The sequence below is a fragment of the Synchytrium microbalum genome (genome assembly GCF_006535985.1).
Source record: "Synchytrium microbalum strain JEL517 chromosome Unknown SmJEL517_scf0019, whole genome shotgun sequence".
Lineage (NCBI taxonomy): Eukaryota > Fungi > Chytridiomycota > Chytridiomycetes > Synchytriales > Synchytriaceae > Synchytrium > Synchytrium microbalum.
This window is the reverse complement of record NW_022158368.1, coordinates 45,715-63,161: the sequence shown is the minus strand read 5'-3', so window position 1 is coordinate 63,161 and position 17,447 is coordinate 45,715. Positions and strand designations below refer to the sequence as shown.

The following is a 17,447-nucleotide window of genomic DNA, read 5'->3' as shown; positions in this document are numbered from 1 at the left end:
CGTTGTTGCGTGACGGACAATGAGCTGTGTAATACCATGTACAAGGGCGACCTGGTACCACAGTGAGTTTGAGCGTCAACCATTCGAGTTTAGCTTGAGCTTGTTGTGAAGCTAAACCTTGCAATACTTCGCTAATATCTGCTGCTACATCTGTGCTGGTACCCAATTCTAAATCCTTCAGGTTGCTAAACTGTGACAACCCACGCAAGCTTTCAGGGACCATGTTCACCCTCATAGATGTTGCATGATTTCAGACTTTCGAAGCTTGAAGTGTGTAAAGCCAGTAACAATGTTTCGAGGTCATCGACATAATAAGCTTCGAAGTGTTCTATTCTTATATGCCTTATTGCCATCAATGTTGACGCTGATGACACTTCTTCGACGTCGATACTCATTGTGCAGTGAGGGTTTCTCATAGCAAACAAGCGAGCGACTTCATCATCCATATCGTTCTCACGAATCGCTGACAACGTAATCTTGTCCAAACCACGAGTGTGCTTTAGCATGGTGGTGAAGTAATCCAAGACTTTGACCTAACGAATTCTAATACAACGCTCCATGAGACGAGCGATACGTGGCTCATTGAGATACAGCATTCCACCACTAAAGTGAATATTGAATTTGGTTCATAGAATCTTGGAATGACATATGTCATGGACAATCACTTGCCATCGACAACGCGAACCAGTAGTATCAGCATGCCCAACAGCTCGACCATAAATTTCCAGCTTCTTGACATGTCGTAGAGCGCCTTGACCCAATAATGCCTGATTTGCAAGAATGATGTCCAGATTGTGACGACAGAAGCGACGATTCGCTTTATGCGGAGGCAGTAATTCATTATAGAGTACTCGGAGAGCCTGTTGAAGCATAATTAGCAAAGGCCTAGGGCTCTAAATCATCGAACTTGTCAACATTAACAGAACTTACACATTCATTCAGTTATTTTGATCCCAGAGCTGCCCGAGCAAGACTGTTGAAATCTACAACTCCGTTATTTTCTACGTACTCGAGTATCTTTTCAATAATCTCGCTAGGCAACATGGTTGCTTCTTCTCTATCATCGCATCCGTCGATCTGTATTAGAGGTAAGGAGGAGATCAGGCAAGGACGAGTGACGAGTGCGTGATTTGACCAACTTGCTGAACAATGCAACTACTTCGATACCAACCTACGCGTCTATTGCTCACTTCTCATTCTAGGCTGCCTCAAAATGTTTTGTATTTTATTGTATTGTATTGAATGAAGCCTTCGAAGTCACGGAAACATCAAACATCGGATGTCTGAACTGTTACAACATAATAAACAATAGAAATATTAAAGTAATCATATATTCATTAAGGGTACCACCTCAACGAAAACTATACTTCTCATCTGCGATAGTCCCTTCGACGATCATCAGGTGAGCGGCTACGTCTACGTTCATCATAACGACCTCTGCTACCTCGTTCATCATATCTACGATCATCCTGCCTTCTATCATCATACCTTCTATCATCGTATTTGGATTTGTCACTGTACCTAGGCCTATCATCGTTCTTTCCTCTTGGCCGCTCAGGTGAATCTCTCCTCTTGTCACGGCTATCTTCATTGCTTTTGGCTGATTTATCGTCATTGCTTTTGGCTGATTTTGGTGCATCGTCTTCCAGTAAATCTGCCCATGCTCCGTACTTGTCATCGGCATCGTCATCACCGTCATCTATAGGATCGTCGTCATCTACGGGTCTAGTGGATGGTGGTTTCGATATTGGTTGTGGTTTGGAAGTTGATGTCGTAGCTGCTGTTGGTTTCTTCTTTTTGCGACCGAATTCATCGTAATCGTCATCATCGTTGAATCTAGATTCCTTGTATTCCACTCTGTCTTCTACACATCAAAGAAGGTTTTGGTGTTCTAGGTAAGCAAAGTATTGCATGAAGTCGTTCACACAAGTGACAAACCTCGTTCTTTGAATCCACCACCTGCGCCATCTCTTTGCACATCCTCTGAAGTAGGCTTTGGCTGCGAGCACTACGACATAACAGGTCAAACTACATCGAAAGCTGGTGTCAAACCCGAGTGTTTCAACGACTCATCCATACCACGTTACAGGCTGGCCGTTTTGCCCAATTGATGTTCCCACATTTGCATTCCCAGTCTTTTTCTAAACGATGCGGTGTCAGAAGTAATAAAGCACTAAATTTCCTTGTCCGTGATGCCAGTGTTGCACTGTTGTGAAATTTGACGCTGATGCCCAACATGTTGAAGACAGCCACCAATGTAAACAGTGAAAGTAGTTGTTAATTACCAGAAAACAATCCAGGAGGTCTTCGCTGGCCTTGTTCTCTATCTCCTCCTCCTCTGCCTCGATTGTTGAAATCCCTGTCTCGGTCGTTACCACGTCGAAAGCTCATCTAGGGAAAACGAGCTGGTAAGCCTCCATTCCATGAAACGAGATATACAATTTGCCTTACGATTGCGGTGAAAACTCTTGGGTTGGATGCGAAAACGTGAATCACCAAACGTCTGCCTCGTTGAAGTGTTGTGGAAAGGACCAACAAGACGGACGCAGTTTGAGCTGCCAAACAGAAATATAACATTTGTCCTTGATTTCATAGATCCAATAAGTACAATTACTAACATTGCATCTGTCCCTTCTAATACAGACATTTAGCCCTTGAAAGTGACTTGTCAAACATACAAGTGAGCAGCTTCACTTGATCATATAGCTGGGATTTATTCAACTTATAATCCCTTACATCTGCAGAAATCTACGGAAAGATGCTCGAAAAGGACACCTTTGATGCTTCAAAGACCAATGGCAGTGTGTTGCTGAATCATCTCGCGTTCAAAGGCGCAGAAGCTGGAGCTGTGCTTGGTTTAGCAATTGGTAAGTATCTCAAGCTAACTAGTCCCTCCTTGTTTGTTCTGCCTAACTCTGTATTGTGCTTCTCTTGCAAGGTCCCTTGGTTGCTCTCATACGCAAACGTCCTGTATATGCTGCTATTCCGATGGGAAGCTTGTATGGCGTCGTCATTGGAACACCACTGGTGGTCGCGCTTGGCTACTATAAAATGAGCACACTCGATGCAGTCGGTATCGCAGACAGAGACTACCGACTCCACTACAATGTCAATCAGAATCGTGTTGACAATTTTGCTAGCCTTGGTATGTAGAAGATTTACCTGTACGATAAGCCTGTGCTTAAGTGCTCAAGAAATCGTGCTTCGGTTACATTTACACAAATCTTGAAATTAAAAGCATGTGCTTAAGAAACAACACAAACCTACACGATACAAACAAGTCTTCTTGGGCATTTAGGAGGAGCTATTGGTGGTTTGCTTGGCGGAATACTCTTCCGAGGAATGGGCCCTGTGAAATCCAGCGGCGGCGGTGTTGCTCTGGGGATAGTTGCAGGAGTTATATCTCACGCTGTAACTGCGGAGAAGCAAACGGGACCAAACAAAATGATCTCGGAACTAAAATCGTAAATTTCCAGACTTTCCCCAATAAATCCATTCATCACGTTGATTTCGGACATGAAGTTCAACATTGATATTGTGTTGAAGCTTTGTCAATTTCATGGATTCTAGGTTGAGGGTTAAGCACTAACAGCACTAACGAGTCATGATTAAATAGGAGATCATCAACGCGTATCCTCTCTCCGCTGCCCATTCGTGATCTTGCACGTCCCCTGAATGGACCCTACGCCAATTTTTTGAAAGAAGGCCGAACCACAAACCACAACAGTCTGGAACGGTGCATTCTTGCCAAGGTTAACAACGATTTCTGTGGAGCACCGCAATAGAAATGGCTGCTAGTTTGCCTGTCTGCGTGCAATACTGCGCCGTCTCTGCCAACTCCAACACTTGCGCTGTCTCATCCCCTCTGTCAACATACAGCTGTCTGTGTCAAAACGCATTGTAAGTAGTAATTGCAGAGTACATTATTCTTATTACTTAGTAACCGTGCGAGTTTCCATGGGCACAATTCGTGAAAATGGACTAAATCGTGGAACCTCCGTTCTGTAGGTTCTTGGAGGAGGTGCAAACCTGCGACCTAGTGAGTTGTCTTGTTTACTATTCAACCGTCAGATCAACTCATATTCCGGGTATTTCATAGGTCCAATGCAACGGAAACAGTCGAAATCAGTTTTCCTCATACTACTCCAGCTTTTGCACACAATCCCCGTCACCATCGCCAAGCAGACTGGCATCTGCATCAAGATCTCCATCTCCGTCAGCTTCAACACTTGCTATTGTGTCTTCCGCTGTTGCCAGTATAGTGCCAACGTCGCCAGACGCCTCTATAGTTCCTTCGCCCACATCGTCACCATCCGTTGTTGCTCTTGCCAGCCAAGCAGGTACAAGTCTGGGGACTGGACCGATAGTAGGAATAGCATTTGGAGCAGCATTCCTAGCGTTCGTCTTTATAGTAGGGTTTATGGGGTATGCGAGACGTCAACGTGGATACGAAAGCAACACAGTGATAGAGGGACCCATGCAAAGATCCGCTTCGAGATTATCTGCATTCACTAGTGGCTTTGGACGTAATACCAACAATCGTAGAGCACCAGCAGGTCAACATGATCGGACTGGACAAATAGATACCCAGCAGCCATTGCTGCATCAAGGGTCACTACTACCACAGCAGCAACAATATCATCAGATCCCGCCCGGATTCATACCAATGGGCACTCTACAGCAAACCCCTATGAAAAACATGACATATCCACCAACCGGACACAACCCATATCCCCAATATCCATACCCAACGGCTTCGCCAGGGCAGCCAAGTATCATGAGACAGCAGCCGGGAATGGTGATGATGAATCAGCAGCCGTCTATTGGAATGCAGGCTCCAATGGGCATTCCACCACAACAACATCAACTGATGCTACAGCAAGGAACCGTTCAGGACGCAATGATGATGTCGATGCCAATGGGATATGCCCCGGTACTACCACGGTTTTTATGTGATTTCTCGAAAAATTCCTCCTGATGATGTTTTGTAGGCGCCTCCTGTTGAGAAATTGATTAATGGCGAGGGTCCTTCGCCTAGAAGCACATCTATACGTGGCTCGACCGTGAGCTCTTCACAGGGCACATCTACCACTAGCGTCAAATATGTCGCTTTCATGCCCTTCACGCCCACCGTATGTGCAAAACACGTCGAGTCTTTTATGGTACTTGCAAGAGCAAAACTAACTGTGCAATCTTTCTGGTTAGATGGACGATGAGATAGAGCTGCGGTCGAATGACATAATCGAGCTGTTTGAGACGTTCGAAGATGGGTAAGTACGATTTTTATCATTTCTTTTATAATATAATAACGCTTCTTTTCGAATGTAGATGGGCGTCAGGTAGAAATGCCCGAACGGGTGAAGAGGGGATGTTCCCACTGACGATTTTGGTGACAGTGCAGCAACCATAACATTCGTCAAACTGTCGACCCACTCTCGTCTTTGAGAGTACAACAATCTTGATACCTAAAAACATTGTAAAGAACCTCTTGTCATATAGAACCACATAGCAAAACGTTCAACGGGCTTAATGCTTCCTTTCAAGCCTCTCAGACCAGAGATTGTAGTTCTTTTCGCGTTTCCATCCAAACACTGAATTTTTTTTCGTCAAACAGAATCACCCTGACTAATTGCTTCGCTAAAGTGAGTATCGCATAGTTCAGCGACGAGGGACTACAAGACGACTAGTTTTGTATTCAAAGTAAGTCAATTCCGAGCTCTTAGAGCACTGATTGTGGGAGATTGTTGGGACTGTCAACCAAACGAAAATGTTGTGACTGGTTCAGGAATTCGTTTTCCCTCACAATCATTCAATTCCTAAATGTGTTTGGCATTCAATAGGTCGGTAGATGAACGGCAAAACGCACATATTCATATCATCTATTGGTCTGATGGAGCAAAATCCCAAAGAATCCAACATTTCAAAACAACAAACAAACAATAGCAATGCTCCACCAACGCCGCCGTTAGGAGAACGAGAACATCTTAATAACCCTACGGAAGATCACGATGTGAAGCATGCAGGCCTAAACTTATTGGTTTTAGCCGCACACGGTGAACACCAACAATACCACACTGAGTCATCACACCCACATCCTCAACCCATAATCTCGACAAGTGGCGAGCAGAGGTTTGGTGGTTCGAATAATGGAAGTACGGGGATAGGAGATAATGGCTCGGAGAGTGATGATGATAATGGAAACCTGGATTCAACACATTCGAGTGGTGGCCGACGTGGCAAAAGGAAACGCGATGAGGAATTGGGACAGTCTGGTGATAATTTAGGTATGCGGTAGTTTTAAATTCAGTCTTCGATCTACTCGTTGCGGGGCGGAAGATGATCCGGACCACGGTTGATTGTGTTGCTGACGTGGTTTCCGATCCTTTGTTTTTTGGAGATCTGTGACGCTGCTCGCGACTTTGAACAAAGTGAATGCTAACGTTAACCTTATCCACGCTTAGATATGGCTGAAAAGCGCCGCAGAAACACGGAAGCAGGTTAGCAAACCGGACTTTATAATCAACCTGTTGTCCTTTGATTCACCTGATACTGATCCTATTTCTTACCTTTATATAGCACGAAGGTCACGCCTTAAAAAGGTTCAAAGGCTCGAGATGCTAGAGTTACGCGTCAAGGTGAGTATGTCTCGTTTGATTGACGAAACGATGTGCTGATCAGTCTCGTCTGAAACAGGAACTAGAAGAAGTCAACAATCGGCTAATGATTGAAAAGGCTCTGTTACTTGAGAATCTTGCCGCAGAGCAAGAAAGGTCCAGAACGTTAGAGAGAGAGAAATTCGCAGCTGCTTCTGAAGGCTCGAAAATGTGAGCTATACGATACCAATAGTTATATGTAAGTACAAAGCAAGGTTATAGTAAATACAATATTTTCGAGATTCCCAAAAACGAACGTGCTACGAACGTGTAATCGCCTTTTCTTCATATATTAAGACATGAGTGCAAGTGATTCGGGTGGCGAGTTCGAGGACGCGATGCCGGGCAGTCCATCTCCTGCCGTATATTTAGAAGAGCCCATACCAGAAGCCCCAGTTACGGTAGAAGTAGCAGAATCACCACAGCATGAAATACCAACTGAAGAAACTGTCGACGTGACTGCTGATACTTCTATAAATACTACTACGACCGCAGTGATTGAAGATGACGATTTCGGAGACTTTGATGATTTCGAAGACTTTACACCAGCTGCTCCCATCGAATCGCAAACCACTTCAACCACATCACCAGAACCATCAATTCCCATAATACCGACTGTACCAGAGGAGATAATAACGGAAGATGAACAGATTCCGAGAGATCTACAGGAGGAAGAACGATTGGCTAAGAGCATGGTTGGCATTAATATGAATTGGAACTTCATGTCGAGAAATGATGCTAACAATCACGCATTACATAGACTGCTGGAGCATTAGATGATAGAGAAGCATCAGATCTACGATTAGAAGCTATAAAAGTATTAACAGCAGCCTTCCCTATACCGATAACGTCTCTAACTGGCAAACCAACAACAACATCCATCGAAGGACTCCTATTTGAAGAAGGCGATGATCAAACAATGAGCACTTCAGGATCTCCCATGAACACCAACACATCATCGCCAAACAGCCCTGGTAGCACCCTCCCAGCAACACTACCAAACCGCCTCATAGTCCCATCCGCAACATTTGCATCACAGCCCTGGTATTCATTGTGGAAGCGTCTCGCTTCCGAATCTACATATAACGAGAACAGTATGGCACAGAGATTCAGATGGAGACGGTCTAATCTACGTAAAGCGTTTTTGACTGGATTGGGTGTTCCGTTGACGTTGGATGATTCGCAGCCTGCTGGGTTGGTTCTTACTGGAGATAGTAGTAGTAAGAAGAATACTGCTAGTGGATCGACGTTAGGGTTGACCCTACAGCCACCTCCACATGCTGTGCCCGGTGGTAGTGTGCGTGGCAGCACGGATTCTGAGAAGAGTGTTTCGACTGCTGGAAACGCTATGCGGGATACTAGTCTGGATTCACATAATGTGGGGACTAGTGCATATGATCATGATTTGGACATTGCTAAGAAACTGTCTGAAACTGCTGAAGGTAAGAAATCTAACCTTGCCGAAAAGCTATGTGCCAACCGTATTCACTGTTTTTTTTTTGTCCAATAGATGATATTCGAGGAATGACTGTAGACCAACTACGTCTCGTCAAAGCTAGAATGGTTGATGCCACACAACGTATGCAAGATCAAGTCAATTTCTGGCTGGATGGTCGTGAACAACTTGTTATGGATGCTGAAATGCACAACAAGATGATTGCATCGTTGGTTCAGTATGCTCAGCAACAACAACTGAATGCTGCCGCGTCTAAACGTGAGTCTTAGAACATTGTTATAGTATGGTGAGTGCGACTGACACGTAACTCTTCAAATTTAGAACAAGCAAAGAAGGGTGGAGCAAAGGCCGTGAAAGCCAAACCTAGCAAGAAATAATTTGTAATTAGTATAAAGAACTCACATATTCACATTAAAAGTCGCGTCCTGTAAATATACCCTCACGTTTTTGTCTTTGTCAAACATTATTTATGAAGCAGCTTTTGTGCGTTTCCTTGCTAGTTTGTCTGTGGTTTGCATGGATGGCCAGTGCAAATGGACTCACTGGGAGCACTGGAATGGATCCTGATGACGGAGTAGAACGAGTATGGTATCTTGGTAAGAGCGTGATCTTTGTTCAACCTTTGGCTGGTTTTTGTTGCCAGTTTGAAAGTCGTGGACTACCAATGGAAGTGGGCCAAACCAGTGCATTTCTGATCTCCAATGAACTTGATTTCGGGCTCCTTGAGCCCGCGGTTGATTGCCAATGATGAATGTTTCGTCGCATCAACAGTTCATTTGCTCAATTCACTCATGAAATTTGAACGGTTAGCATATGGATCCAACATGGCTGAATCTGTCCTCTCGAAGAGAAGGAATGTATTTCCGACACGCTCACTGCCATGTGTAGCGCCTGATCACGTCTTGTCGTTCGAGTATAGGGGCATGGTGTATGTTGAGCCAGGATTCGCATCGCTACTACCCCGTAGCTGGGAAATTCAGCCTATTCAGAAGCAGAGACCGGACTGCCATGGTGTGATACATAGAATCACTGTGAAGGAATGGTTGAGGATACAGGCGACTGAAGGAGGAGTATGTTTGTGATTCTGAGCTAATTGTGATTTCAGTTTGCTAACACTTTAGATCTTTTAGGGAGGATACCAAGGAGTAGGCGGATACCAGCAAGTGACTATTAAAGTCGTGCTTTACAATGGCGACGTGTTAGACGATGTTGTTTCGTTGCTTGGGCATCCTTCCACCTTCCTAAGACCTAGCGTTGCACCGTCAAAACGGTACATGGACTTGCTTATAACTGGTGGTCGTGCTCACGGTGTCAGTGAAGCATACATTTCGTGGCTTCAGTCGTATCCACTGTATGAACCGAAACAGGGAATCACGCCTCAGATATTCAGGTACTATCACTCAACGCCTCTAGACACGAGTCAAAGCAATGGCTGAAGTTAATTCTTCAAACAGGAAACTATCAGCGGGACTTATGTACCCTATGAATCTGTACATGAAGGATTATGTTGGAAGGTGGCCCAGGTCGACTTATCTTTATATGAGTACTGTTAGGTCTTTTGTTTGGAGTTTACATGAATCGTTAGAAGGACTGAATCTTATAGAATCTGGTGCTCGTAATGGTGCTGAAAGTGTGTGGACTGGGGAAAGGCATGACGCGCGAGTATATCTTGCTGCAAAACTGTAGTTGCAAAATCTAATTCTGTTTGCATTAATATATACATCTGTTCTGAACTTCTTCGGTTTGCAAATGTTCCCAACGCCCGATTCAAGCTAACCTCACGCACACCATCCACTGTCGGTTTATAGCTTCTATTACAGTCTTCTTCACCGGCTTTAAATATATGCAATCTCCATAAATTACAAAACAATCTTGAGGCCCTTTCCAACCAAGTCATATCACAAGACCACTAAATCCACGCACTCTTAGCAGCCTGCTTAGCATTCTCACGCTTCGTACGAGCAGCAGCATCACCTTCCAATTGCTTGACACGATCTTGCAAGTCTCGTGTTTCAGATATCATTCGTCCGATGGTGGCGTCCACTTCATCGAATTTTTTAGTTACTTCTTGTATGAATTGTGCTGTTGTGAGAGTGAGAAGTTCATCAGAACGTGGTTTTCGATAACGCAATCAAGTTTTTTTGTGTGAGCGCATCCTCACAACAACAGCAAAGAAAATCGTACCTGTAGCTAAAGAAATCAATCCAACAAACAGCATTGAGGCCATAATAACCGATAACGTCGTTTCTAATCAAACCAAGGAAAAGTTCCCATTAAGTTTGAATGTCTCTTTTTTTGCACCCATACATTCAACATACTCACGATTAAATCCCGTCTTTCCCACCCCATCGACCTTTGGTGTCGGAGCTTCATTTATAGTCTTTTCCATGGACGCTATTGTAGATGGACTTGGTGATGATTGTCGAATTGCAGTTGCTTTTGATGTTGTTGATGTGGTGGAGTCAGCTAGCGAGAGTCGGGTAGTTGAAATCCATTTATATGGTGAGGACTTGTATCGGATTTGAGGAATGACTGATCTTAGGCAGGTACGGCAGACATTCATGGTTGTGATGTTTGGATTTTTGTAGATGTTTGAGAGGAATGGACGCAAAGCACGAGAAGAGTGCTTACGGCGCATATTAACAACATCTTCCCATCGGTAAACACTGTTCTTCATTCTCCAAACACGCTCCCGCACATATCATCACCTACTCAAAGACATATATATTCCCGTTTTGTTCAAATAGATCCAATCCAACCAAACCAAAACAATTAAAATATATATCCTTTATAACTTTTTTAAAGAACTGGTCCAGCTTTGACCAATGCAGCAGCTCCTTTACCATCCTTGAATTTCTCAAAGTTGGAAGTAAACAAATGAGCGAGTTTCTTGACTTCAGAGTCAAATGCTGCTTTCGATGACCAAGCTGAGGCAGGGTTGAGGATGGAGTCAGGGACGTTCTTGACACCGCCCTTGGGGATGGCGAGATTGAAGACTGGAAGTGTAGTGCCGTTGGTTTTGATGATCTTGTCCATTGAGCCATCGTGGATCTGGAAAGAAAAGAGCGTGTGAGAGAGGTGTGGGATCATCCATCGATCTCAATACGAGCTTTTTTGTCGTTGTAACACTTACAGCATCAATAATAGCACGAGAGTGTTTTAGTGAGATACGGTTTCCGACACCATACTTGCCACCAGTCCTATCAACATACATTTGAATTAGTAGACGAATCATGGCATTTGTGTAGCCAAACAAAAAAAAACACGTCGAATATTGAACATTGCATACCAGCCAGTGTTGATCAACCAGACATTAGTCTTGTGTTGAGCCAACTTTTCAGCGAGCATGTTTGCGTATTTGATTGGGTGGAAGACCAAGAAGGGAGCACCGTAACATGCAGAGAAGGTAGCTTGTGGTTCAGTGACGCCTACTTCAGTACCAGCGATCTTGGCAGTGTAACCACTAAACGTTCAGGGAGAATCGTGGTGAGCGAAAAATGGTCGTGGAAAAGGGAAGGATGAACCCTCGAGGTCATTAAACGACTATCAAAGCTTCGTGCCACAGGCAAACACATCGTAAAGAATATGATCAGGCTCCTTTGTTTACCTGATGAAGTGGTATTGAGCTTGGTCGGAAGTCAATTTGGACACTGGTGGCAAGACACCGAAAGCATCACATGTCAGCAAGATAATATTTTTGGGGTGACCACCGACACAAGGGATCTTGGCGTTTGGAATAAAGTCAATTCTAACATGTATTTCAAGAGGTTAATTTCGCCTCATCAAGCACTTTTTTTTCGCATCGACAAAACATGGACTCACGGGTAGCAAGCACGAGTGTTTTCAGTAATCTTCTTTGAAGTGTAGTCAACAACGCGGGTCTTGGGGTCGAGGATGATGTTTTCGAGGATGGAACCGAATCGGATGGCTATCATTGCAAAAAATGTTGGCGAGGAGTTTCATATTGGAATACCTCGTGAAAGGGTTTCTTGAATACTAACCAGAGAAGATTTCAGGTTCCTTTTCAGCGCTGAGATCGATAGCCTTGGCGTAACAACCACCTTCAATGTTGAAGATACCCTGTAAACAGTTGGGTTGTGAGATTTTGATAAAAACGCTTCGAAGACCCAAGTTGCATTTGCAACTGGATTCATTGCAATCACCACATACTTGGTCTGACCAGCAGTGTTCGTCATCACCTATTGGAAGATAGAAACGATGAGTTAATCAATCAATAACTCCATATCCCTTAGGACGGTAAACCCAAAGAAAAAGACAGTGACAACGACTTCATGATTTTGCAAGCAAACCTTACCAATCAAGGCACGGTGGGGATCAGCAGACAAGGTAGTCTTTCCGGTACCAGACAAACCAAAGAACAGAGATACATCTTTTTCAGGGTTCATTCCCTCGTTGGCTGAGGTGTGGAGGGAGAGGACACCTTGTCGAGGCTAGAAACAAATGCATCTTAGCAACTTTCTATTTTTTGCGTGCGATTTCCAACTTCAATGCTTACCATCAAGTAGTGCATCACAGTGAAGACACTAAAAAATCAAACGAAAATAAGACCTTATCATGCTCTTCACTCAGATAGAACTGTTAGCTTACCCCTTCTTCATTTCACCAGCGTATTGCGAACCGAGAATAACCATCTCTCGACGGTCGAATGACAAGGACACAGAGGTGGATGAAGTCATACCGGGAGTGAGCTTGTTGGCAGAGAACTGACCCGAGTTGAAGATGGTGAAGTCTGGTTCACCAAAGTTGGCGGCTTCTTCGGCAGTTGGACGGATCAACATGTTCCACATGAAGTGAGCTGGTTGAGGAGCAAACAAGTCAGTTATGTATATTGAGTACCAAGTGACATCAAGTTTCGATAGTCTCGTGGTAGCTGGCAGTTTTCAAACTGTATGATTTCCTTTACAAAGTGACAAAAGGGAGGGCGCTTACCGTGGTAGGCACGGGCACAAACGATACGGATCTTGAGACGGTATTTTGGATCCCAGCCGGCAAAGGCATCGACGACGTACAATCGTTCACGGGTGTTGAGGTAGTCCAAAGCACGCTTGTTGGAGAAACAAGTGTTAGCACAGTTATAGATGGCGCATTTTGCGAATGTTTCCACTCCTTTTTTTGTCCTTTTCTCCTCAGCAAAAACACACAACGGTGTCACCCAAAATTTACCTGTCTGTTGATAGCAAAACTATCCGGAGCGAGCTTCATGTTAACGGGCCCCCACCAAACATTATCAGTATGCTCCTTCTCGTCGACAATACGCTTGTCGTTGGGAGATCGACCGGTCTTTGCACCCGAGAGAGCAGACAGGGCACCAGCAGAAGTGATGAATGTGCCTGGTTCGTATTTGATTGCGTCTTCGTAGCATTGGGCGTTTGAAGGGTTGCGGAAGAATGGTATGTGGGTTGTGTCTAGGCCTACTTTTTCGAGACTTGATTGCCATTCTATGTAGAGATTCGGTTAGTGTGTAATCATGTGAGATTTACAATTGGTTTGGTGTTGTCGGTAGAGTCAAGTGTCATGGTCATGTGTGTGTCATAGCAATACGTCGGACGTGTAAATGGTTGTTGCACGACCATCACTTTCATAGGCTCGTCTCGAAACTTCAGCGCGGTTGAGTCTGCCATATTGTCGTGCCGAAACAGCCGACAATTGCATGTATATCTTGGATGTATTCTTCAGGTTCAACCACGTCAATGTGTGTACTCGTGAAAGGATTTTTGCCAAATGGTGTGGGTTTTTGATGCGAATGCAGCACATGGCGGCACGAGACATCCACGACGTGTTTCTCCATGAATTGGGCACCATAATCAAGATACTTGTCCTTGCAATTGCAACAAACAAAAACCGCATTTGCAAGAAAGCACAAGACTTACGTTCAGATTTTTCAGCTGGAGTAGCCAACCATCTTCTTGCAGGAGCGGTAAGCCCCGCTGGCAGCCTGGCGCTTACGGCGAACCTCGACTTTAATAGAACTCGAGCGGCCTGCATCTTGTTGGATTTTGCTTGTTGTTTGTCGGTCTTCGAAAAGAGAGCGAATCAACCCACGGCGAGAATCGGACGAAAAGAACAAACAAAATTCTATTAAAAGAAGCACAGGAAAGGAGAAGAGTGTCATTTCTGTGCTCTCCATTTACTTATATTTGAATCATGTAAGTTATCTTGTATGTCTTTGTTCGTCACTTCAATACTAACGCAAACAACAACTATTAGGTCGTATTTCCTACCTCATTTGCATAGTGGATGGCACGTAGATCAAGCCATTCTCAATGAAGAAACTAGGGTCGTCATCATGAGATTCGGTCATGACTGGGTAAGTCACAGATCTCGATTGACATCAAAATCATGTTTGATCAAACATTGCTGCGGATGTCAATCCATGCTGCACCTAGTTCTTGATGATATTACTTTACATCATTTATAGTCAATCCATCATACTCACACTCACTCCCGCCCACTCTAGGACCCAACATGCATGAAAATGGACGAACTCCTCTACAAGGTCGCCGAAAAGGTCAAAAACTATGCAATCATCTACCTAATCGACATTACCGAAGTCCCTGATTTCAACAAGATGTATGAATTATACGATCCATGCACTGTCATGTTCTTCTATCGAAACAAGCACATCATGATTGATCTGGGAACCGGAAACAATAACAAGATTAACTGGGCATTGGAAAACACACAGGAAATGCTGGATATTGTCGAGGTCGTGTTTAGAGGGGCCAGGAAGGGGCTGGGGTTGGTTGTTAGTCCAAAGGATTATTCGACAAAGTACAAGTACTGAGTTTGTCGGGTGTACGTTTGCGTTGTATATGTGGTGGGAGTTGCAACTACTTTTCTCTCGAATATAATATATTTTGACAAATAGACTTGAATGACTACGTTATGCAAAAAAAAGACAGCGACTAACAGACGACCACATACTTCACATAATGCATGCTTCAACAACAGCACCAGCACGAGGCACCACACACTCTAGATACCATGATAGTTATACACCTCAGCAGGGATAATAAACGTCGACTCTGCCCAGTTATCATCATCAATCTTCAACGTAACCTTCAACCCATAGCAAATCCCAAACCCAGCCTCAGGACTCAAATCAAACAACCCCACCAGCGTCCCATTATAATGATTCCACGCAATAGGCGACTCATACAGTCCCAGCACAGCATCTCTTGATCCTGCAGCATTTAACGCCTTCTTCCTCGCATCCGTAATCCACCCTTTATACGTCGGCACATCCACCTTCCAGTCAATAGTCGACCCACTGCCACCACTCGTCTTGATCGTAAACAGAAACTGCTGTGTCCCGTACCCGACATACTCATTGACTTCGCGGGCAGGTGGTTTGGCGATATGGCATATCGTACGGGTGTAGTCGGTCGCATTGTCGATATACACACACCAGTAGTCGTTGTCGTCTTTGCCGGGGAGGGGGTCGATGGGCGGGTCAAAGTAGTAGCCTTTGATGGAGGCGTATGCGCCCATAGCTTCTTCGACGGCGATTCTGAGAAGGATGGGGGATAGGCGGGCGATGGTGGAGCGGCTGTTCCACATCGATTGCTTGTCGGGGGATGGGACGACGATTTTTACGAGCATGGAGGCGGCTTCCCGTGGGCCGAGTTCTACGACGGTGAAGGGTTTCCCTGTAGAGAAGGGGATGTGAGAGGGCGGAAATATGACGCACAATGGAACCAGTCAGTGGCCTAGTTGCAGGCTACACACCTTCAGGGCTAGATGCCGTCTTTACTACTGCCTCGACGAAGTCAGCTACGTAGACAGAGAAGCATGTGAGCTAATAATAGAGCGACAAAAGTATCACAACAACAAATAGCTCAAACGCAAACAACACACACCTTTCATCCACGTCTTTCCACCATCCAACGAATAATCCGACCGCACTTGAATCAAACTATGTGGATCATCTGCCGACACTGTCCCCGTAACAGCTCCCAACAACCTTTCAGCCTCAGCGACACTAATATTCTTGTCTCGAACCATTTCAAGGACCATCATACGTTCTTGTGCCTGGATGGTTTATAATTTGGTGAGTGTTGTGATTAGTTACTTTGGAAAGTAGGGAATAGAGACATACAGTTTTTTTAACTACCGTGCTGCCAGTCGATGCTCTGTTTCCAGTGTGGATTAGGAGGAGGTCGATTGCGAATATGTCACACCTGGTTGGTGAGAGACACATTGGTGAGTTATGCAGAAAGAGCGAAATGCGAAAAAAAGAGGGGGAAAGATGCATCCATTGAACTAATCTTGACCGTTGCTCGTTCCCGAATGTACCAATACAATACCATACTTACTTTTGTCTCGCAGTCTCAGTCCAAAGACGGAATGGTGTCATCATCTTCATTCGAAGCTTGAGATCTCCTTCTTGTTCGAAGGTTGGCAATTCAGGGCGGTTTTCTAGAAAGTGGACACATTGAGCCAGCTCCATGACACGTATTTTCTCCCCGACCACACAAACACTTACTCTCAAACACAATAGCAGGAATCGGTGTAAAATGAGTCGTGGGTGGATGCGCCGTGTACGTCTTGTGTCCTTTAACCATCGACATGTCCAAATCATTGTAATAAATCAGTTTCTTGGTACCAACACCAAGTGGATCCAATGAGAATGTCATTTCCTGTAAGAAAAAGATGAATGAGAAACTTTAGGCCTTTTTTGGTGGGTTTCTGAGGCGAAAAAAGTTTGATTCGCCTTTCAAGCAACTTACAGCAGCATTTGGCATATTTTCTGTAACACACTTGGTCAAGATCCTCACACCAACAAGCTGATTATTCTCAATCAACCACTCGCCCAGCACAAACCATGATTTTCCCTGTCTCCGACTCTTTTCACTATATGAATCCTTGAGTGGTGTAGTTGCCTCTGTGATTTTGGCGATTGGCGAGCCGCTTGGCAGCGCGGTGGGTACCTCAATGTCCATTTCGTCGAGAGATTGCAGGTATACGACTTGTCGGGATTGCTTTACAGCAAAGTACAGGTCGCCTGAGCGAAGCTTGCCGAATTCACCTAGAAGAAAACAGACAGTAAGCGCATCTGAGCCTATAACGTTCGTCCTTGTTTCTTGTCACCAAACACCGACCAGAACGATGTCCACTCTTCCAATCAGTAGAATCACTCTGCTCAACCTCAAACCATACGTCATTATCCTCCAAATCTCTTTCCCAATGCAGTAGATAATTCACATATGGGTAATCGGTATGATGAGCAGAACGATGCGATCCCGTAGAGCATCCGTTGAATATAAAAGGATCGTTCCGTGATTCAACAGTAACGTTACAACATCTCAGCTTTAGAG

The 17,447-nt window shown here is 44.6% G+C and overlaps 3 protein-coding genes across 3 annotated transcripts; 2 read left to right on the top strand and 1 right to left on the bottom strand.

Annotated features, from left to right (window-relative positions):
• Window positions 1-6,952: 6,952 nt before the first annotated feature.
• Window positions 6,953-8,486, top strand: SmJEL517_g03517 (uncharacterized protein; the record flags this gene model as incomplete). The annotated part of the gene is made up of 4 exons (XM_031169445.1): window positions 6,953-7,348; window positions 7,414-8,095; window positions 8,164-8,367; window positions 8,431-8,486. 4 exons carry the CDS (start codon window positions 6,953-6,955, stop codon window positions 8,484-8,486), a joined length of 1,338 nt encoding a protein of 445 aa, XP_031024580.1.
• Window positions 8,487-10,908: 2,422 nt separating this feature from the next.
• Window positions 10,909-14,115, bottom strand: PCK1 (phosphoenolpyruvate carboxykinase (ATP); the record flags this gene model as incomplete). Its single annotated transcript, XM_031169444.1, has 13 exons — window positions 10,909-11,160; window positions 11,243-11,309; window positions 11,399-11,572; window positions 11,717-11,857; window positions 11,932-12,037; window positions 12,111-12,189; window positions 12,280-12,308; window positions 12,425-12,560; window positions 12,626-12,653; window positions 12,718-13,000; window positions 13,060-13,174; window positions 13,294-13,568; window positions 14,001-14,115. The coding sequence occupies 13 exons, from the start codon at window positions 14,113-14,115 to the stop codon at window positions 10,909-10,911; spliced, it is 1,800 nt and encodes a 599-aa protein (XP_031024579.1).
• A 301-nt stretch (window positions 14,116-14,416) lies between these two features.
• SmJEL517_g03515 (uncharacterized protein) lies at window positions 14,417-14,914 on the top strand (the record flags this gene model as incomplete). Its single annotated transcript, XM_031169443.1, has 2 exons — window positions 14,417-14,437; window positions 14,588-14,914. The coding sequence occupies 2 exons, from the start codon at window positions 14,417-14,419 to the stop codon at window positions 14,912-14,914; spliced, it is 348 nt and encodes a 115-aa protein (XP_031024578.1).
• Window positions 14,915-17,447: the final 2,533 nt, after the last annotated feature.